This window comes from Anomaloglossus baeobatrachus, chromosome 2, assembly GCF_048569485.1.
Source record: "Anomaloglossus baeobatrachus isolate aAnoBae1 chromosome 2, aAnoBae1.hap1, whole genome shotgun sequence".
NCBI classification, from domain to species: domain Eukaryota; kingdom Metazoa; phylum Chordata; class Amphibia; order Anura; family Aromobatidae; genus Anomaloglossus; species Anomaloglossus baeobatrachus.
The window spans coordinates 240,546,573-240,569,018 of NC_134354.1; the positions used below are offsets into that span (position 1 = coordinate 240,546,573).

The 22,446-nt window shown below is 43.8% G+C and overlaps 1 protein-coding gene across 5 annotated transcripts in view; it reads left to right on the top strand.

Moving 5' to 3' along the window:
• Positions 1-22,446, top strand: part of LOC142291293 (C4b-binding protein alpha chain-like) — a 187,875-nt gene that overhangs the window by 152,903 nt on the left and 12,526 nt on the right. For 3 of the 5 annotated variants that reach the window (XM_075335726.1, XM_075335730.1, XM_075335727.1), the window contains 3 exons: positions 830-865; positions 7,877-7,955; positions 21,839-21,916. In XM_075335726.1, the coding sequence (XP_075191841.1) occupies positions 830-865; positions 7,877-7,955; positions 21,839-21,916 (193 nt within the window). Of the gene's footprint in view, positions 1-829; positions 866-7,876; positions 7,956-12,394; positions 12,467-21,838; positions 21,917-22,446 lie in introns of all 5 variants that reach the window. The other 2 variants (XM_075335729.1, XM_075335728.1) reach the window with 2 other exon arrangements.

Below are 22,446 nucleotides of genomic sequence, written 5' to 3' on the forward strand. Positions count from 1 at the left end.
CCTGGCACAGGATTTCATCAGTGAGCTGCGCTGCAGTCACTTACTAGTTACTTGCATCATGGCCCACTCTGAAGACATCCTGTACCCTAAGTGATGGGAGCTGAGGGGCATTGAGTGCAGCGCTGGCACTCAGCTTCTTTCCTCGCCTCCGCCCTTGCTTCTGTGAAAGATGTCATCAAGGGGAAGATATAAATGTAGTGAGTGACACCAGCACCACCTTCACACAAATCGTTATTAGGTGTGGCGCTGGTGTCCCGCTATGCTTCTAGCCCCACTTCCTGTTGAGGATTCATTTGAGGGCGTTGCAAGAGGCAGTGATGACACCAGCGCACATCCTGGGAATGTGTACGGAGTGCCTACAGCCACCGTTCACAGCACCACTTACTATACATTGAGCGATGGCTGTGATCACAACCCGGCACGATCATTGACATCTCACTCTACACAGAAGCAACTGTCAATCAATGTTCTACAACAGTGATTACAGCCGCTGTTCACAGCATAGTGAGCGATGCTATGAGTAGTGACTGTAATCACCTTGTGCATGCCACCATGGTCAAAAGCCGGCAGCTCCCAGGAAGAAATAAGTTAATGTTCTCATGTTAGCTGCACTTTCAGTAAGGCAGCAGGACAGCATTGTAATGCTATTTATCTACAGATCAACCCTATATCTGAAGGTTAATGTTTTCTGAGGTGACTGCTTCTGTTTAAGGCATCCACAATTACATTATATACTTTTTAGGATCCCTGTTCAGATCTTATTTCTCTTCTTTTTTCAAACATTACTGTAGATGTTAAACTGATTTTTTTTCATTTTTACCCCTTTTAGAGCTTGACGAAGGCCTTAGCACTGGTGCCATTATAGGTAAGTGGTTAAGGGTTTACTTAAGGGGTACTTCTCACATAGCGAGATCGCTGCTGAGTCACAGTTTTTGTAATGCACCAGTGACCTCATTAGCGATCTCGTTCTGTGTGACACTGAGCAGTGATCTGGTCCCTCCTGTGAGATCGCTGCTCGTTGCACACAGTGCTAGTTCATTTTTTGAACGTTGCTCTCCCGCTGTGAAGCACACATCGCTGTGTTTGACAGCGAGAGAGCAACGATCTGAATGTGCATGGAGCCGGCGTCTGGAAGCTGCGGACGCTGGTAACCATAGTAAACATCAGGTAACCAAGCGAAGTGTTTTGCTTGGTTACCCGATATTTACCTTAGTTACTAGCGTCCGCCGCTCTCAGGCTGCCAGTGCCGGCTCCCTGCACACGTGGCCAGAGTACACCTCGGGTAAATAAGCAAAGTGGTTTGCTTATTATCCCGATGAGTACTCTGGCTAGGAGTGCAGGGAGCCAGCGCTAAGCGGTGTGCACTTGTTACCAAGGTAAATATCGGGTTACCAAGCGCTTGGTCACCCGATATTTACCGTTACCAAGCGCAGCATCGCTTCCACGCGTCGCTGGGGGCTGGTCACTGGTCGCTGGTGAGATCTGCCTGATTGACAGCTCAGCAGCGACGACCATGTAGCGACGCACCAGCGATCCTGACCAGGTCAGATTGCTGGTGGGATCGCTGGAGCGTCGCTAAAGTGTGACGGTACCCTAACACTTTTTGTTTAATTATGTTTTTACTGATTTGAGATCTATTGGATACATCTTATCAACCCCTTTTGAGTTTTTTTTTATTTTGGCTGTTTACATGAGATATTAAATATAATTGACCCCCTGTTCATGTACTGTACCATCAACACCAATAACTCTTTCCCTTTATTAATATTTTTCGTAGAGTGCTAATATTAATGTTTTCAACCCTTTTTCTCTTTTCACACGTTGAATCCCTCAGGAGGGAGCATATTGGTGACCAACAGCTGCTTCAATAGATTGTAACTTTAAAAAAATCCAACGTATTTTGTGAACAATTGTAAGGGTAGGCATTTATATTGTAGACACTCCAAATATCTGACCCTAATGCCTCATATTGTTTACTCCCACTACAAAATATGCCTATGGGCGGGCTACTGCCAGACTCTCTTCCTCTTTACCCATTTACAATGTCTTCAGTTTGATGCTGGCTGAGCCTTCATGTCAGCTAATTCCCAGAAACAAACTTAGAATAATAGCATAAAGTTTTCCAAATTCTGTTCTGCAACTCCGTAACGCCTATTACTTTTGTTAGGTTTGGATGTTTTACAAATGATGTTAAAGGGAAAGCAGCAGCAGGTTTTAATATGAGTTAGGGGGCTGAGACACTGATTTCAGCAACCTGTCACTAATTAGGCTGTGTGTTGTTTCAATTCAATGAGTGTTAAATCAGAAGGATATAATCACTGCCCAGACTAGCCGCACAAGTGCCTCCTTTTCCCACCACACCCCCAAAATTGATTAGCGGCTTACAGTCAACATACGCAGAAAGCTGCTAATCAGGGGAGTGTGTATAGTCAGATTTCTGAGCTCTAATACATCTAAGGGCTTGGAAACATGGCAAGTAAAACGGCCCGAGTAGAATGCGATAAAAAAAATTGCATTCCACTCGGACTCATGTTACTCTATGGGGCCGTTCCCTAAACGGACCGAGAAAAGTCGCAGCATGCTGCGGGTGGAATCCATCTGTATTCACTTGCACCCCCGCAAGTCAATGGGTGCACTCCCTCTCCTCCACAGCTGTGATCCGATCACAGGGTCGGGTCACAGTGGCATGACACTCGACTCACACTCGTAGCACAGTGGGGGCTGAGAGTCATTAGCATATCACGTTCGATGCACTCACACTCCTGTGGCCCCATCCTAAAGACTCTGATTGTATCACAACACAACTGCTGCATCCATTAAACTAAGTGAGACATCGCTGAAATTGGGTTCTCTTTCGTTACATTATGCTGCCCACAGATGAGGTAGCAAAAACCTGTTAATAGATTCCCTTTAACTGTAACCATTGTGGTTAGGCTCCTTTCTAGATGCACTCACCTATGGACAACCTTTATTCACAGTGAAGCTTATGGATGGCATAGAGAAAAAGGCTACCTCATGGCTCTATTTTGTTAACCCAAATGGAGAACTGCTGGAAACAGTTGTTGTTGTTGCTCTGACCATGCTTTAAGGCCACGTTTCACTAAGCAACATCCCTAGCAACATCGCTGCTGAGGCACAACTTGCTAGCGATTGTTGCTGTGTGTGACATCCAGCAACAACCTGGCCCCTGCTGTGAGGTCGCTGGTTGTTGCTGAATGTCCTGGACCATATTTTAGTTGTTGCTCTCCCGCTGTGAAGCACACATCGCTGTATGTGACAGCGAGAGAGCAACAACTGAATGTGCAGGGAGCCGGCTTCTGCGGACGCTGGTAACCAATGTAAATATCGGGTAACCAAGAAGCCCTTTCCTTGGTTACCCGATTTTTACCTTCGTTACCAGCGTCCGCCGCTCTCACACTGTCAGTGCCGGCTCCCTGTTCCCTGCACACATAGCTGGAGTACACATCGGGTAATTAACCCGATGTGTACTCTGGCTAGGAGTGCAGGGAGCCAGCGCTAATCGATGTGCGCTGGTAACCAAGGTAAATATCGGGTTGGTTACCCGATATTTACCTTAGTTACCAAGTGCAGCAACGCTTCCACGAGGCGCTGCTGGCTGGGGGCTCATCACTGGTTGCTGGTGAGATCTGCCTGTGTGACCGCTCACCAGCAACCCGTGTAGCGACGCTCCAGCGATCCCTGCCAGGTCAGGTTGCTGGTGGGATCGCTGGAGTGTCGCTTAGTGTGACGTACCTTAAGTTTCATTGGGCTCAGGTTGCAAATGAGATTGCAAAGTCTAAAGCCTGCTGTACACGGTACGACCGATTGTGCAATTTCACAATCGATCATACCCGCCCCCGTCCTTTTTGCGTCATGGGCAAATCGCTGCCCGTGTCGCACAAAGTCGGTAACCCCCGTCACACATACTTGCCTCTCGTGCGACCACGCTGTGGGCGGCGAACGTCTATTTCCCGGAGTGGGAGGGACGTTCGGCGTCACAGCGACTTCACACGGCCACCGGCCAATGGAAGCGGAGGGGCGGAGATGAGCGGGACGTAAACATACCGCCCACCTCCTTCCTTCACATAGCCGGCGGCGGCCGAGTGACGCAGGTGAGCTGCTGTTCATCGTTCCCGGGGTGTCACACGGAGCGGCGTGTGCTACCACGGAAACGATGAACAACTAAATTAAACGATATTATGGAACCTAGCGAGCAGTACACGACTCACGATTTGTGACCGATACTGCGTTGCTAGGAGGTGTCACACAGGCCGGCATCGCCAGCAATGCCGGATGTGCGGCACAAAAACCGTAACCCCGACGATCTGTCGCACGATAGATTGTCTGGTGTAAAGCAGCCTTAAGGTCCAGTCACACTAAGCAACTTACCAGCGATCCCAACAACGATAGGGATCGCTGGTAAGTTGCTAGGAGGTTGCTGGTGAGATGTCACACTAAGCGACGCTCCAGCGATCCCACCAGCAACCTGACCTGGCAGGGATCGCTGGAGCGTCGCTACACAAGTTGCTGGTGAGCTCACCAGCAACCAGTGACAAGCCCCCAGCGCCGCGTGGAAGACGCTGCGCTTGGTAACTAAGGTAAATATCGGGTAACCAACCCGATATTTACCTTGGTTACCACCGCACGGAGCTACACGTGCAGAGAGCAGGGAGCAGCGCACACTGAGCGCTGGCTCCCTGCTCTCCTAGTTACAGCACACATCGGGTTAATTACCCGATGTGTGCTGCAGCTAAATGTGCAGGGAGCAGCGCACAATGCTTAACGCTGGCTCCTTGCTCTCCTAGTTACAGCACACATCGGGTTAATTAACCCGATGTGTGCTGCAGCTACATGTGCACAGAGCAGGAGCCGGCACTGACAGTGAGAGCGGAGGAGGCTGGTAACAAAGGTAAATATCGGGTAACCAAGGACAGGGCTTCTTGGTTACCCGATGTTTACATTGGTTACCAGCCTCCGCAGAAGCCGGCTCCTGCTGCCTGCACATTTAGTTGTTGCTGTCTCGCTGTCACACACAGCGATCTGTGCTTCACAGCGGGACAGCAACAACTAAAAAATGGCCCAGGACATTCAGCAACAACCAACGACCTCACAGCAGGGGCCAGGTTGTTGCTGGATGTCACACACCGCAACATCGCTAGCAACGTCACAAAAGTTGTTCGTTAGCAGCGATGTTGCTAGCGATGTTGCTTAGTGTGACGGGGCCTTTAAGGGGATATTTACATAATCCAATTCTATATTTAACAATTGCTGATTGGTAAATCTTTACTTATCAGTAGTTATTGAATAGCCTGTGTACACAGGCAGACTGTTCTTCCATTGTGCACTGAGCAATTTGTATTTCTTTCTTCTGCATAGACTGCCATGTTCTAATTAATGGGAGTCCTATTTACACACTGTGCTGCCAAGAAAAATTATCTGTTGTCCAGTAAAAAAATCATGTTGTCATCTGCAAACTATGTTCAGACTACAAGATTATCATCAAACGAGGTCCCTAGGAACTCTTGTTCATGATAAACTTGCAGTGTAAATGGACCTTATGTTACAACTATTAAAGACACTGATCCTTGGAGGTCTTAATGGACTTTAATGATGGGCGAGCATGCTCGCCACCGCTCAATACTTGATCGAGCTTCAGGTTGCTCAGACACCACTCGAGTGCCAAATATAATGGAAGTCAATGGGAAACTTGAGCATTATCAAACTCAGATGCTCAAGGCTTGATCGAGTAACAAGCTTTGACGAACACACCCACCCATCACTAGTGGACATCTCATACTTTGTAGATGTTAGGACCCTTAGTTTACATAATCCTTATGAGACATAGCAGGTCATAGAAGTAATCTATCCTTTCAGACAATAATCTATACAGTTATACATGAAACAATACTTTTCATGGAAATGATTAACTGCCTATACTCCTTTTTAAGGCCGTCATTATGGGGCCTCATTACCATTACATGGCAACACTAAGGAATAAGGAAAGCCCCTCCGAAAAAGCAGTAATGTCATCTGCATACTATAGCTGACACACTGCTGCATCGTCAACCATCGCTGTTAGCCCCAATCGTAGCAGTTTACTCCCGTAGATGACACTGCAAATTACGGCATCTTGATGGTTAGCAATGGGATGGTACACCCTCTTTAACCTCATTAGTACTCTCATGGCCCCAATAGTTGCCATGCAACTGGTGGGCTATGCGGCACCTTCATAGGCTTTACCACCTATGCAGGGTCTAATACGCTATCAGTCTTAAACTGAAAGGTCTGTTACGCTGCAGTGCAGAAGTATTTTTGCTCACACGACCAGCAATCAAACCAAAAACACAAATCTCCTAGTGGGACGAAGTGTGTAAAAATAAACAAACATTACACAAAGTTCAAAAATATCACTTTTTTTTCTTTTTCTTTTATGCTCAGCTAAAAAAACTAAAAAAAAAAAGAGAACATAGTCATATCTCGGAGTATGACTGCAGATGCATAAGTGTTAATTCTTGTAAAATACTTAGTGCGCAATAGTAGGAAAGCAGAAAAGAAAACCTGGTATAAATCGGTCATTACTGTAAGCCCTCGCGGGCAGGGACCTCCGTCCTCCTGTACCTGTCTGTGTCTTGTATTGTTTATGAATATTGTACTTGTCCCTATTATGTATACCCCTTTCACATATAAAGCGCCATGGAATTGATGGCGCTATAATAATAAATAATAATAATAATAAGGCTCTCGAAAGGGGATATGGTTCTCCACCCAAACCCTAAAATAAAATCTGGTGAAATCTTTGTTCATTTGTGAGTCCTAATGTGTTTTAAACCACACTTAATTTTTCCACAGGTGTGGCATTGGTGTAGGAAGAATCCACATGCCAATTTACGGGGTATATCTCCAGACGCACCATCTGGACACACATTGGCTACTCATCTGACATATATTTTTAAAATTTTCACTCTGCAGCGTTCATTTCAAGCTTTTATCTGGGAAACACCTGTGTGGCCAAAATAGTCACAACACCTGTAGATGAATACATTGAGGGGCGTCATTTCCAAAATATCTTCACACCTGAGGTGTTTCTGCCGTTGCGGCACTCTAGTCAGTTCACCAATTTACATATGAAATCATTTGATTTCTCTACCACTAAAGCACTAAAATATATGCTGCTGCCTTGATTTTCTTTTTTTATAGGGTTTACGTATAATATAAATAAATATAAATGTTTGAGTAGTTTAATATGCATTTTTGGAGTGACAAATTCCCTTAAAAAATGAAATATGTAAAGTGCCTCTTCAAAGAGGAAGAGGACTTGAATTGTATTGAATTGGAAGTGGCAATGCTAAAAGTCAATCTTGACCCTTTCAGAGTCTTGCCATATGGCTTCCTCTCTTAAGAGGCAATTGGCATATTTAATTTCCCAGAGGAGCATTGCATGTCTTATAAGCCTCCTTTTTCCTGGCATGTCACTCTCCATGAAGAAAAACATTATCCCTTGGAACCCATAAAATTTTGATATTATCGAAGCTCTCAGCTACATCTTCTGAAATTATTTGACCATTTTCCCCAAGACCCTCTAGTATACCATCATGTTCCCACAGTTATTTGCGTATGTCGCACATCTGGATTGTTCGGTGAGCACCTTACAATGATTGTGTCAGACTATGACTTCATTATTAAACAGGAACCATCTCCTGATTTACTACTTCTTCCAAGTAAAATGTATAGTGACCATGACTTTGAAGTTTTAGCCCAGAGGTGTAAACATATTATTATTTTTTTTTTTTTTAACTTCTGCCCTTCTATAAAAGTTAAGCCAATATTTAGTGTTTTGTCTGCTTGTTCTTAATTTTTGTTTTCTTTTCTCCTTTAGGAATTGTTATGGGTTGTCTTCTTGCAATAGTCTGTCCTATCCTTGTGTATTGTTGTTGCTGTTATAATAAAAAATCAGGGTAAGTATTGTTCTTCAATTGGATGATCATTTTTGTCATCTGAAGCTAAAAACTTTTTCTTTTTATCTGGGTTTTTTTTTTTTCTCCCTTTTACAAAGACAATCAACACTTTCCTATAGAATAAAACACTGATGACCTATACTTGCATACAGGGGTTCCCACCCTATCTCTTTTGAGTATTTTTGAGTCAAGCACTCCCACTACACTATCACATTGAGCTTCACTCACCTCTATCTGACATAAGCATCCTATCTCCGGCCTACTTAAAGGGAACCTGTCATGTCTGGTAACACTATTAGGCCTAAGCCACACGGCGAGAAAAACAGTGCGAGTGGAGTGCGATAAAACATCGCATTCCCCTCGGACCAATTCTAGCCTGTGTGTCAGCGCACATGAGCGATTATTTTCTCAGCCCTAATCGGACTGAGAAAACAATTGCAGCATGCTGCGATTGTAATCCGAGACTCTTTCTCTCGCACCCATTCAAGTGAATGGGGCGAGAGAAAAATCGCACTGCACTCGCGGTACACCGGTGTACCGCTAGTGCAGTGCGAGAATGGCAATAGCCGGCTACGCAGGAGAGAGGGAGAGAAATCCCTCCCACCCCTCCTGACTGCCGGCGCGCCCCCCGCAGCTGAGGTCTGCTCACACGAACGGACCTCAGTTGCAAGGACACACGCATGACACTCGGCTCTGCTGTACTGCCAGCACGAGCCGAGTGTCATGCAAGTGGATCGCAGTAGTCCCCGTGTGGCCCCAGCCTTAATCTGCAGATACAAGGTTAATCTGCAGGTTAATAAATTATGAAGGTGCCCGGTCACTGTACTGAAAGTCTGTCACCCTCGCGGAATTTAATAGATGTGCCTGGAGTAATTTCAGTCACTGCACACAGCACTGAGAACTACAGCTGTAAGTAAACCCTAGCACTGACTGACAGCCGGCTCTGCAGTGATGTACAAGAGTCAGCTGTCAGTCAGTACCAGGGCGTGTTTTTGGCCGCCACCTCTATGCTATGAGTGGTGACAGTAATTGCTCCTGGCACGTATGCATGACTGAAAGTCAGCAGCTTCCGGAAGAAATAGTTAACTTCCTACCGAGTGGCGCACTTTCATTACAGCAGTTGAACATCTTCATAACACTATTAACTTGTAGATTTATCCTTTGTTTGAAAGTTAATAGCATTATCAGACATTACAAGTTTCCTTTAATTTATTTCTCCAATGCCATTATGAGTATCCAAATCTGCTGTATAGCATAAGTGTGAGAAAACTGCAGCACTCAGCAACTTAATGCAATAAGGATACATTTATTAGAATTTCACGTAGTTGTGAAAAATAATACTGTCTGCCTTCTGAACTCCTAGCTCCTTAGGCTTTTCACTAGCAGGACAGAATAAACTTTATTTGATGCAAGTAGCCTAAATTGTTTCTTCTTTTGCCAGTGTCTATAACATAGCAATGTTATGTGCTAATATTGTGCTTAGTGCAGAAAATCCAAGTTTTGTGCAGAGGTAGACTGTACTGGAAGTTACACCGCCACCATACACAGCCTATCCTCATTCAATATTAGACTTGAGCAGGGTCACTCTGTACAAACCATTGGTTTCTGAAATATCTGGATATCAGTATTGTGTCTGATGTGCACTTTGGGTGAAACCATTGTAACTTTCTCACCCATGTGATTGCTGATAATTGTTTAGTCATTGCATCATTTTGCTGAGTTCTTATATTTATTCTGGTAATATAGATATTTTAATTTTAAAATTTGCTTTATTTGGCTTATTCTGAAGACTGCAGAACAGTTAGTAACCTTGGGAGGCTCCTTGTAATTGCACGTCTAAGGCTTCTTTCACACATCCATGGAACATACAAACGTTTTGCAGCATCTGTGGTGAAGGTGAGTATGTGTGTGTGTTTTCCGTGTGCTGTTCCTGTGCTATCTGTGTGACATTCGGATAGCACACGTACAGTATGAGCTGCTATACTTACCTGCCTCCCACTGTGCTCTTGCTTTTGGGTCTGTAGTGAGTGCAGTGAATATGCAGGAGGCATAATGAGCGGGCCTGGAAGCAACAGCAGAGTTGTATCAGCAGAAGAATAAAAATTCTTAATTTTTATGTTACCTATGTTTTCTCCTGTACATGTCACACTGATGTCACACTGATGTCACACGGATCACATCAATATGCGGTTCGTGTGACACACGTGCTGCCTTCAAAAAAACTGATATGTCGCTGTGTGGCGCACACGGACGCGTGTGTGGTCCACACGGTCAGTATGAAAACACGGATGTGTGGCCAAGCCCATTGAGTTATTTTTCTGTTACTTGTGAAAATGGATGTCACATGTACCGGAGACATGGATGTGTGCAGGAGGCCATAGACCAGGTTCACACGATCGTTGGTCCTAGTGCTATTCGTGAGAAAAAAAAATGGACAGCTCTCGGACCAATATTATTCAATGAGCCAGTGCATATCACTGTTTTTTTCACAAATAGAATCTGTGTGTGAGAAGGAAGAAAAAAAACGCAGCATGCACATTCTTCTACAAATTGGAGGAGACTCAACCATTCCAGCCTATGAGTGCGAGAGCAAAAAATCGAAAACACAGTATAACATCCGATGTTGCGGATGCATTATTAGTTCATATAGCAAAATCCTGCGGGTTGGTCCTCTTTAAGTTCTGGGCTTTGGCTAGAACACTGCAATACATTTACATGTTTCCCCTTAAACTACTCACATGTTGCTTAAGTAGTATGCTGTTGGTCATTGTTTTGTTGGAAGTTGAACCTCCGTTCCAGTCTTAAATCACTAACAGACTGAAACTGTTTTTGCTGAAGAATATCCCTGTATTTCGCACCATCCATCTCTCCCTTGACTTTGACCATTTTCCCTGTCACTACTGTCGAAAAACATCCCCACAGTATGATGCTTCCTCCATGTTTCACTGTGGGGATGGTGTCTTTGAGGTGGTAAGCTGTGTTGGTTTGGCGCCAGACATAGTGTTTACCTTGGTGGCCAGAAAGTTCAATTTTGCTCTCATCTGACCACAGGAACTTTCTCTATACATTTAGGGAGTCTCCCACATGTCTTTTGTCAAAATGAAAATGAGCTTTTTTTGGCTGTAAGTAAAGGGTTTTTTTTCTGATAAATCTTCCATAAAAGCCAGCTCTATGGAGTGCGCAGCATATTGTGGTTGGATGGACACATACTCCTAGTCTCTGCTTGGGAACTCTACTACTCCTTCAGGGTTAACTTTGGTCTCTGGGCTACATCTCTGATTAATGCCCTCCCCAGCTAGGCATTTTGGTTGGTGGCCCTCTCTTGGCAGGTTTGTTGTGGTACCATGTTTTTTCCATTTGATTATGATAGATTTGATGGAGCTCTGTAGAATCATCAGAGATTGGGATATTTTTTTAGAACCCCACCTGGTCTTCTTCTTCTCAACAACTTCGTCTCTGACTTTTTTGGGGATCTCCTTGGTCTATATAGTGTTATTTGGTTAGTGATGCCTCTTACTTAATAGAGTTGCAGCCTCTGTGGCCTATCAGAAAAGGGGTGTATATACTGACAGTCCATGTGGCACTTAGGACGTCCACCTGTGTGAAATCTATCACTATGCATGAGACTTATGAAGGTAATTGCTTGCACTAGAAATTTTTAGAAGCTTCGTCCCAAAAATGCTAAATACATATCCACATGTCAATTTTTATTTATTTTATACCATAAATTAATTTTTTCCTATATTTTTCTCACTTCACTTCCCCAACTTATACTATTTTAGTGGTGATGCATCACACACAAATCAGATTATAAAAATATTTGCACACTAGTTGTAATGTTACAAAATAAGTAAAAAGCAAAGGGAGTGAATAGTTTTGCAATCCACTGTATGTTTGACTCTCTGCCAGGCCTCCTGTTGGTGTCTATCAAGTGGTAGTTTGGCAGTTTCATTATTTAATTATTGCTACAAAAATATGGGGGGGGGGAAACAGTGCACATGTGTGAACAGAGCCTTGTGTGTGTGTGATAATACTGTGTGCTAGGTTTGGGTAACACCAGGTTCAATATATGATTTAAACCTTACTGTTATTGATCTCACATTTCTCCAAAGAGTGTGTATTCAGTGTATACCCATGCGCTCATCCATTCTCTCCTCCCCAAATGCCACTAATTCTCCCAAAACAAGTATAATGTTATATTGTGCATTATTGTTTTACAATGGAAGCTAATGAGTGACTGATATATCCATATGACGTATATATGGATACATACATCAGGTCTATATATTTGAGATCAACACAAGTAATTTGTCATTTAATATTTAACAGCAACTTTCCTTTAATAGTTCTAAAGAAAACATCCACCGTTTCTATTTATGTAAAGCCATTAGTTGTGACTTCTTTCACCTAATACTTGTACAATGTTCTTTTTGTCCTAGTGGATATGCTTCAGAAACCCAATTTCATAGTTGATGAGTCCAGATCATTGGGATATATTTTTATGGCAACCGGTGATTTTCTATAATTAGCATGTTCTGTTAATAATGTTATTTCCCTTTTAAAAACTGTGTCATGTTTTCTGCTGTACGGCTTGTAAATTCACCTTCTATGGTTATATGGTTTGTGGAACAAAGAAACACTACATACTTTAAGCATCCAGAAGACCAAACTATTCCAAATGTTATTTTACATAATGGTCAGTGACAGGTTTTCTACAGTGAAAGTACATTTTTTTCATAACATTTCATTAAACTATGTTGTATTGCATGCAAATATGGCTATTAAGGCAGGGGTCACAATGGTGAATAACATCCAATGCGAGAGAATCAAATGTGATGTGCTGATAACACTTGGCTCAAACTTTTTGGCCAGTGTGACCCGAATGTCATGTTACGGTGATCTGATTCTATCGCATGCGACAGAGCAGAAAAGATGGAGAGATTAACCCTGGTACAGTGCTGGCCAAAAGTATTGGCACCCCTGCAATTCTGTCAGAGAATACTCAGTTTCTTCTTGAAAATGATTGCAATCACAAATTCTTTGGTATTATCTTCATTTATTTTGCTTGCAATGAAAAAACACAAAAGAGAATGAAACAAAAATCAAATCATTGATCAGTTCACACAAAACTCCAAAAATGGGCCAGACAAAAGTATTGGCACCCTTAGCCTAATACTTAGTTGCACAACCTTTAGCCAAAATAACTGCGAACAGCCGCTTCCGGTAACCATCAATGAGTTTCTTACAATGCTCTGCTGGAATTTTAGACCATTCTTCTTTGGCAAACTGCTCCAGCTCCCTGAGATTTGAAGGGTGCCTTCTCCAAACTGCCATTTTGAGATCTCTCCACGGGTGTTCTATGGGACTCAGGTCTGGATTCATTGCTGCCCACTTTAGTAGTCTCCAGTGCTTTCTATCAAACCATTTTCTAGTGCTTTTTGAAGTGTGTTTTGGGTCATTGTCCTGCTGGAAGACCCATGACCTCGGAGGGAGACCCAGCATTCTCACACTGGGCCCTACATTATGCTGCAAAATTTGTTGGTAGTCTTCAGACTTCATAATGCCATGCACACGGTCAAGCAGTCCAGTGCCAGAGACAGCAAAGCAACCCCAAAACATCAGGGAACCTCCACCATGTTTGACTGTAGGGACAGTGTTCTTTTCTTTGAATGCCTCTTTTTTTATTTTTCCTGTAAACTCTATGTTGATGGCTTTTCCCAAAAAGCTCTACTTATGTCTCATCTGACCAGAGAACATTCTTCCAAAACGTTTTAGGCTTTCTCAGGTAAGTTTTGGCAAACTCCAGCCTGGCTTTTTTTATGTCTTGGGGTAAGAATGGGGTCTTCCTGGGTATCCTACCATACAGTCCCTTTTCATTCAGACGCCGACAGATAGTACGGGTTGACACTGTTGTACCCTGTGACTGCAGAGCGTCTTGAACTTGTTTGGATGTTAGTCGAGGTTCTTTATCCACCATCCGCACAATCTTGCGTTGAACTCTCTCGTCAATTTTTCTTTTCCTTCCACATCTAGGGAGGTTAGCCACAGTGCCATGGGCTTTAAACTTCTTGATGACACTGCGCTCCGTAGACACAGGAACTTTCAGGTCTTTGGAGATGGACTTGTAGCCTTGAGATTGCTCATGCTTCCTCACAATTTGGATTCTCAAGTCCTCAGACAGTTCTTTGGTCTTCTTTCTTTTCTCCATGCTCAATGTGGTACACACAAGGACACAGGACAGAGGTTGAGTCAACTTTAATCCATGTCAACTGGCTGCAAGTGTGATTTAGTTATTGCCAACACCTGTTAGGAGCCACAGGTAAGTTACAGGTGCTGTTTATTACACAAATTAGAGAAGCATCACATGATTTTTCAAACATTGCCAATACTTTTGTCCACCCCTTTTTTATGTTTGGTGTGGAATTATATCCAATTTGGCTTTATGACAATTTTTTTTTTTCTTCATTGAAGCCAAATTAAATGAAGATAATACCAAAGAATTTGTGATTGCAATCATTTTCAAGAAGAAACTGAGTATTATCTGACAAAATTACAGGGGTGCCAATACTTTTGGCCAGCACTGTACAATCTGCTGCCGCCTGGAGGCTGTCACAGATATTATATAGAACTAAAAGCTCATCTCCACTCACCTGCCGGAACCGGACTCCTTAGTTTTCTTCTGTGTCAGTTGGATGTAGAGTCTGTTCCAGACCCATCTGCCATTTGTTAATCATCATTATTATTTTTTTTTTTTTCTTTAGAGTCTTTGAGTAACAGGGTGCAATTGAGCACTCTTGTTTTCCCCACATGGTGGTGGTGAGTACAGGCTGTAAAAGCTCAGCCTGTATCCTTTCACATCCTCTGGCTGAACCCTGTACCTTGTTACTAAGGTGCAGGGTTGTGGTCTGTACACCAATAGACTCCTGTCCGTTCACCACACATAGCATTTACATGCAGTCTTCAGGCCGAGCCAGCACTAGTTGCATATTATGCATGCACGGTCTGTGGTAATAAGTTTTCTTCCGGGCAATCAGTACCCTGTTGTTGTGCCTGTACTCCTCTCCCCTTGCGGATGCCCCTGTTGGGAACCTCCAGGATGTCAAAAGTGTGTGGCTGCCCGCCTCACCTCAGGCTCGTGAGCTCACTCAGGCTGTTACTGAGCTAACTAGGGTGTCCAGGACCCTTGTTACACCTGTGGATCGTTTGCCTGTGACTCCTACTGTCCAGGGATCTCTGGCCTCCTCTCATAGTGAGTCACCCCCTCCTGTGACTGTTAATATCGTAGACCTCTTCCGTGTTCTAAATGCCCTCGAGTATCCTCTCCCTCCAGATCTTCGTCGCTGGATGAGCGACCCCATGCCTTTCCATCTTCGCAAAGACTACTGTTTCCAGAACACTCTGACTCTAGCTCTAGGGAGGAGTCGGTGCTAAAACCCTACCAGGTGGGAAGGATGAGTCATGTGGCAGAAAGTTTAATTACAGCAGTTGATTCTTCCTAGCAGTCAGACCAGCAGAACCCTATCCTCGTAGCGAGGCCGTTTTTTGGGGTTTTTCTTTTTCAAAAGAGGCAGCAAGTGTGAATATCCTTTGCTGACCATGCGTCATTCCATGAGATAGTACAGAAAGCTTGGGAGCATCCGGGCAAACACTTTCAATAGCGTAGTCGCGTGAAAGTATAGTTTCCTTTTCCAGCAGACTTATTGGCATCATGGCGCTCTCCACTGTTGTGGAGTCTCCAGTTTCTCTCCTTTCTAAAAATTCTACTTTACCTTTTGCTTGAGCTAAGTACCTGCGTCGTAACCGATCAGCTTGGTCACAGGGTAGTGAATTAGCTGAAATAGCAGACTTGATAACTCAAGCAGCTAAGCATTTATGCTCTGCATCATTGCATTTTATGGAATGCTCCTCTTAGGCTGCAAGCATTTGTGTAGCTGTCTGCCTTATTTTATGCCTCAATGTTTGGCGGGCGCACTTAGCTTCTAAGAAATCTCTCACAGGACTTCCTTTTGAGGGGTCACATTTGTTTGGTTCCAGGCTGGACAAGATTATGGGGTTGTGCCACAGGTGGGAAGAGTACTCTTCTCCCTCAGGCGCAGGCCGGTAGATCATTTAGAAGACACGGGGCTTTACAGCTCCGTACTTTTCATCAATATCCTTTCCCAGCGGTACCCGCTTGCCCAAAGAGACCCCATGGATCCCAGGAAGTTAGAAGAGATCTCTTTAAATCTGTGCCCGCAGGATCCTCTTCCTTCTACTTGGTGCAGGGGTAGTGGTAGAGGTTCCCTTTTCAGAAAGTCTCAGGGGTTTTTAGTCAAACTTTTTTGTCATCATCAAGAAGGGCAGGACTGCTCAGTGCGACCCATACCAGGATATGAGGGGTTTTAAAGAAATTCAAGCACATAAAGCACTTCAGAATGGAGCCTTTCCGTTAATTTATCATGTCCCCGGAGGATGGAGAGTTTTTATTAATGGACGTTCAGGGCGCTTACTTGCATATGCTCATATTCCCGACTAATCCGCATTACCTGCAGTTTGCGTTAGGCCAGAGTCTTTATCAATTCAGGGCTTTACCCTTCAGGCTGGCCTCAGCGCTCAGAATGTTTACAAAGGTCTTAGCACCAATTATAGTGCTTCTCCTTTTCAGCGGGCTAGTGGTAATGCCCTATCCAGAAGACATTCTCATCAAGGCTCCCAGCCAGGCTCAAAATTTGGATCGCTTGGAGATAGTTTTACACACTCTGGACCAATTCGGGTGGATTGTCAACCAGGCAAAATCCACGCTAGTTCCCACTCAGCATTTATCATTTTTGTAGATGACATGGCTCAGAAAGCGTTTTTTCTTCTAGAAGAAGAGTGATTCTGCAGACCTCCATTTGGGTTTTGAGACTTTCAGGGAAATATCCTCTCCGGTTTTGCATGAAAGTGTTGGGCCAGATGGTAGCGGCATGCAAAGTGTTTCTCATGGTTGGCTCCATTCAAGGCAGTTACAAAACAGGCTTCTAGCGCTTTTTGGGGTAGCTCCTTACAGTCCCTGGATCAGCCTGTTCGCCTTCCACATCTATAGGTCTCCTCTGTCCCTGGAGCGCTCTTTCTGCCCCATCCAGTGGTAGGCTGGTATCCGTAGACAGAATCTTTCTGGTTAGGGGCCAGTGTTTCATCGTTTTTTGGCACAAAAAACTTTGGACGATTAAGAGAAGCTTTTCTCAATAGATGTTCTGCAGCTGAGCGCAATCTTTTGGGCTCTCCTTCTTTGGCTACACCTACTTGTGGGAATGCCAGTCCTAATTCAATAAGACAACTCCACAATGGTAGCATATATCAACCAGCAAGGGAGAACAAGAAACTGTTCTATGTTGGAGATCTCAGGTATTCTAAGGTGGGCAGAAGATGGAGATCGTCTGATCTTGGTGGTTTACATTCCCGGGGTAGACACTTGGGAGGGCTTTCTCAGTCAGAGGATAGACTAGGGGGAATGGACTCTTCACACAGTAGTGCTCAGGCAGATCTGGTCGTTGATCTGATGATGTCCAGGTTAAACCACGGAGTGGCAGCATTTGTCACAGGAGTTTGGGACCCCCAGGCAATCAGGTTAACACCTTAGCAATTACTTGATCCCGATTCTCTATCCCTTACCTCTTCCCACCTATTCCTCTTCTTCCCAGGCTTCTCAAGAAGACCAGGTTAGAAGGGGTTCCTGTGATCCCAGTGGCTGCGGACTGGCCCAGTCTTTTAAAGGATTCCCCGTGGCTTCGTCTGAACAACCTGGGCCTGTTTCTTCAGGGTCAGTTTTATCACCAGAATTTACAGCTTCTTGCTTTATTGGCATGGCAGGTGAAGACTCTGTTCTGAGATGGTCAGCTTTTCAGAGGCCGTGATAATCATGATCAGAGCAAGGAATCCCTCTGCATGTCGAATTTACCATTGCACTTGAAAAAACGTTTTCGCTAGTACAAATCTGATTCTATTTCCCCACTGTCCTTTTCTTTGTCCTCCCTGCTTTCTTTTTTACAATGTGGACTGTAAGCGGGCCAGGCGCTTAATTCTCTCAAAGGTCAGGTTTCCTCCCTTGATGTGTTTTTTTTTCCAAAGGAATTTGGCAGCGTAACTGCAAATAAGGACATTTTTCCAGGAAGTAGCACATATCAGGCCTTCCTATTAATCACCTCTGGAATCTTAATCTAGTTTTAGAAGTTCTTCAGGGTTTGCTCTTTGAGTCTATCAGGGAGATCCCGGCTCTTGGGCCAGAATCACATTTGCTAGTGCCTCGTGTGTAACTCGCACGAGTCTCTCATGGTAGAACCCGGCTTGGCCGCACACTCCCATGACAGGAGCGGTTCGGTTGCGTGTATCTCTATGCAGCTCAGACGCTCCTGTATGCATAGTGTGCGGCCAAGCCAAGTTTTACCATGAGAGACTCGCGCGAGTTACACGCGAGGCACTAGCAAGTGTGATTCTGGCCTAACTGTCGCAAACGTTGGCGTATCTCATAGCCATCACTTACATTAGAAGCGTGTCTGAATTGGCGGTGCTTCTTCACATGCACCTCATCTCGTTCTTCATCAGGACAAGGTGGTGTTGAGACCTGTTCTGGCTTTCTTTCCTAAGGTCGTTTCTGCTTCCCACTTTAATAAGGACATTGTATTGCATTATTTTTGTCCTTCTCCAGTTCATCTGACACAGAAGAGATTGCACAACCTACATGTGGTTAGTGCCATACGGTATTATTTGTCTATCACTGCCTTCTTTAGGTGGTCCGATTCCTTATTTATTATATGAAGTAGACCTCATTGGGTTCAGGCCGCTTTCAAGTCAACTATCTCTCTCACAAATTGAAAGGCATGGTTCCCCCTATTAACGTCCGGGACATTCCACAAGGGCAGTCAAACCTTTCTGGGCGGTTCGTCATCAGGTTTCAGTCCAGCAGCTCTGTAAGGCAGCTACCTTGGCATCTGTGCAATCCTTTTTCAAAATTGTACAGGGTCTTACCTTCGGCTCAGTTGATGCAAGCTTGGACTAGAAGACTTTACAAGTAACAGTTATTGAACCTTCAGTTTGAACTACACTAGCAAGTTCTGTGCTGTTAACAGAATTATTTTTGTCCCTTTTCCCACCCCAAGGGACAGCTTTTGAACATCCCAGGGTTTTGTGTCCCCCAATGAGGTGACTGAGAAAAATAGATTTTTTTGTTGTTGTTGTTGTTGTACTCAACAATTAATTAGGGGACGCAGCTCCCACCCATTTTGCCCGGTAGGTGTGTATTTGAGTTATTCTTCTCTATTTTTTTTTTATTTTTTTTTTTTTCTATTTAAAGCTTCTTTTACGGCTTTCTCACTAAATTGAGGGGGCTGGGTCTGGCAGTTAACTTTTGGTTCTATGTAATATCTATGTCAGCCTACAGATGGCAGCAAACTATCCCAGGGTCCTGTGTCCTCCAATGAATACTATGAGAAACAGATTTTTCAGTACCAAAAATCCAGCACCGCACATTTGTTTGCAGGGTCGGTGATTTTACTTCTACACATATCTGTCAACTTTCAGATATTGAGCACCTTTTCTAGTGTATTGGACAGGTACGCAATACCTGCCATTCGTACATGAGAGCCAACATTTATGAATGTGACATTTGCAGATGTCTGCAAGTGTGAACTTTACAATTATGCCAGGCATCAGTTATCTGTAGAAGTGACTTCAGCAGCCCTGCTTTCTTCCCAACATGGAAGTCGATAAAGGGGAAAAATTAAAAACAAAATACATTTGAAAAATGGTATGTTTGTTTTTTGAGAATTATTGGTTAAACATGTAGTGGTCTGAAGGCAAAAGTAAATTTCATTTAAATCCCTATTTGATGCTGTAATCTCTGTAATATTTTCTAATATGCTTGTGTTAAAAATTCCCTACCGTTTCCTAACTACACAATCTACCTGCATTTCTATTTTTTTTTCTATTTCCTGTCTGATGATGATTCGTTTGAGAATCCCAGTGAATGCTGGGATACTCAGACTAAAGGCTACTTTACACACTGCGATATCGGTCCCGATATCGCTAGTGTGGGTACCCGCCCCCATCTGTTGCGCGACACGGGCATATCGCTGCCCGTGCCGCACAACATCGCCCAGAGCCGTCACACATACTTACCTGTCCGGCGACGTCGCTGTGACGGGCGAACCGCCTCCTTTCTAAGGGGGCGGTCCATGCGGCGTCACAGCGACGTCACTGAACCGCCGCCCAATCGCAGCGGAGGGGCGGAGATGAGCGGGACGTAACATCCCGCCCACCTCCTTCCTTCCGCATAGCGGCCGGGAGGCAGGTAGGGAGAGCTTCCTCGCTCCTTCGGCGTCACACGCAGCGATGTGTGCTGCCGCAGGAACGAGGAACAACCTCGTTACTGCTGAAGTAACGATAATTGGGAATGGACCCCCGTGTCGCCGATTAGCGATTTTTCACTGTTTTGCAACGATGCAAAATCGCTAATCGATGTCACACGCAACGGCATCGCTAATGCGGCCGGATGTGCGTCACGAATTCCGTGACCCCAACGACTCCGCATTAGCGATGTCGTAGCGTGTAAAGCCCGCTTAAGTGTAATAAGGGGCTAGAGTCTGCGGCAGTGACCGTAGCCCCTGTCCCCTCCCTGAAACGAAGAGTAAGCATGACGCTCTTTTCAGGTGCTGTTCTGTTCCTCTGTGCCCCTCCCTTCTCTGTTCCTCCCAGTGATGTGCGCTCTGTGATCTGCTCAGTTCACAGCACTCGCTCTGTTAAAGGCTCAGATCTGTAATAGTAATAATCAGCCAGTAACAATATAGCCGACGTGCAGGAGACTAGCGCTGCCGCATTGGTCTCCTACATGTCAGCTATAGACAACACTTGGTTACCGGCTGAATTATTACAGATCTGAGCCGATAAAAGAGCAAGCACTTTGCAGATCGCACACTACAGGGAGGGACCGACACAACTGGAATAGAGCAAGGAAGGGACCTAAAGGGACAGACCATTCCTTAAAACAAGCGTCGTGATGATGCTTCATTTCAGGGATGGGACAGAGGCTGCAATCACTGCCACAGACTGTGCCCCCTGATGACACTTGGTTTGAGTGCATGAATCCTACATGCACTGGAATTTTCAAGCGAATTGTAATCAGACAGGAAATAGAGAGAGAAAAAGAGAGAATAGCAGTTAGTGTAGTTAGGGAATGGTAGGAAGTTTTTAATACAAGTACTGTATATAAGAAACTCTATTAGATAATAGCATCAAATAGATAGGGATTTAAATAAAATTTCCTATTGCCTTCGAACCACCCCTTTAATGTAATAGGAATATTTGAGCGCTTTTTTTTTATTTTTATAAATATATGTTGGCAAAAAAATCTCCCAATATTTTGGCATCCACCAATCACATATAAGAGCAAGGACGCTTCACAATAGTTGCATTGTGGTTTTGTGTGAATTGAATGGCAACTACAGCAGTAAATATGACACAGGCTCATTGATTTAATTCTGATTTTGGTTCTGTTTCATAATCGACAATGGAAGTTTTTGTGTAAACGATCTTCTGAATTTTTAAGGAGTTTTCATTTCCCTCTAAGGCTTACAGTAAAATAATTTTAACCAAAATCTTTGACTTTTATAATATTCTATATTTTAACATGGCTTTTATTATAATATTTGTTTATGCTAATCCATGCAAAGGACGAAAAGTACTGTCTCTGGGCAGAATCTTTAGTTCTTTAAAAGTATTGACTCAGATCTGCATTTAATGGATGCTTTGCGTGGATTTCTCTTGGTTTTTAAATTACGTTATGCAAAAACTCCTTAAAAAGCTATTTTCATTGATTTATTTTTTTTTTTCATCTTGAGCAATATTAGCATTGTTTCTTCTTTATCCAGTGAATATTATTGTGAAAGCAAAAAAGACAAGTTCAAGCTGGCTGAGCAGGAGCTCATTGAATCAAATAATGCAGAAAGGTATCTTCAGTCTTACCGATGTGCCCATTCCGGGCCATTAAATGGGTTTTTCTGGACTAAAGCATTGAAGGCCTTTTAAAGGGAATCTGTCAGCAGGATTTTACCCTCCAAACTATTCGAGCATGTAGCTCTTTCAAAGACAAATCCAGTAATCTCTTTACATGGCCAGTCTGTTCCTCCACGTAAAAATCTGAGTTTTAATGGGATTTGCAAAGTAGGCTCTGTTGCTTGCCCAGTGCCACCACATACTGCTTCATTGCTTGCTTCTTTAACCCCTTCACTAGAACCAATTTTTTCAATTCTGACCAGTGTCACTTTGCGTTAATAACTCTGGAACGCTTCAAAGGATCCCAGTGATTCTGAGATTGTTTTTTCGTGACCTATTGTACATAGCAGTGGTAAATTTAGGATATTTTTTTTAAATCTATTCGTGAAAAAAAATGGAAATGTGGTGAAAAGTTTGAAAAATATGCATATTTATGGCCCTAAGCCAGAGAGTTATGTCACACAAAATAGTTAAATAACATTTC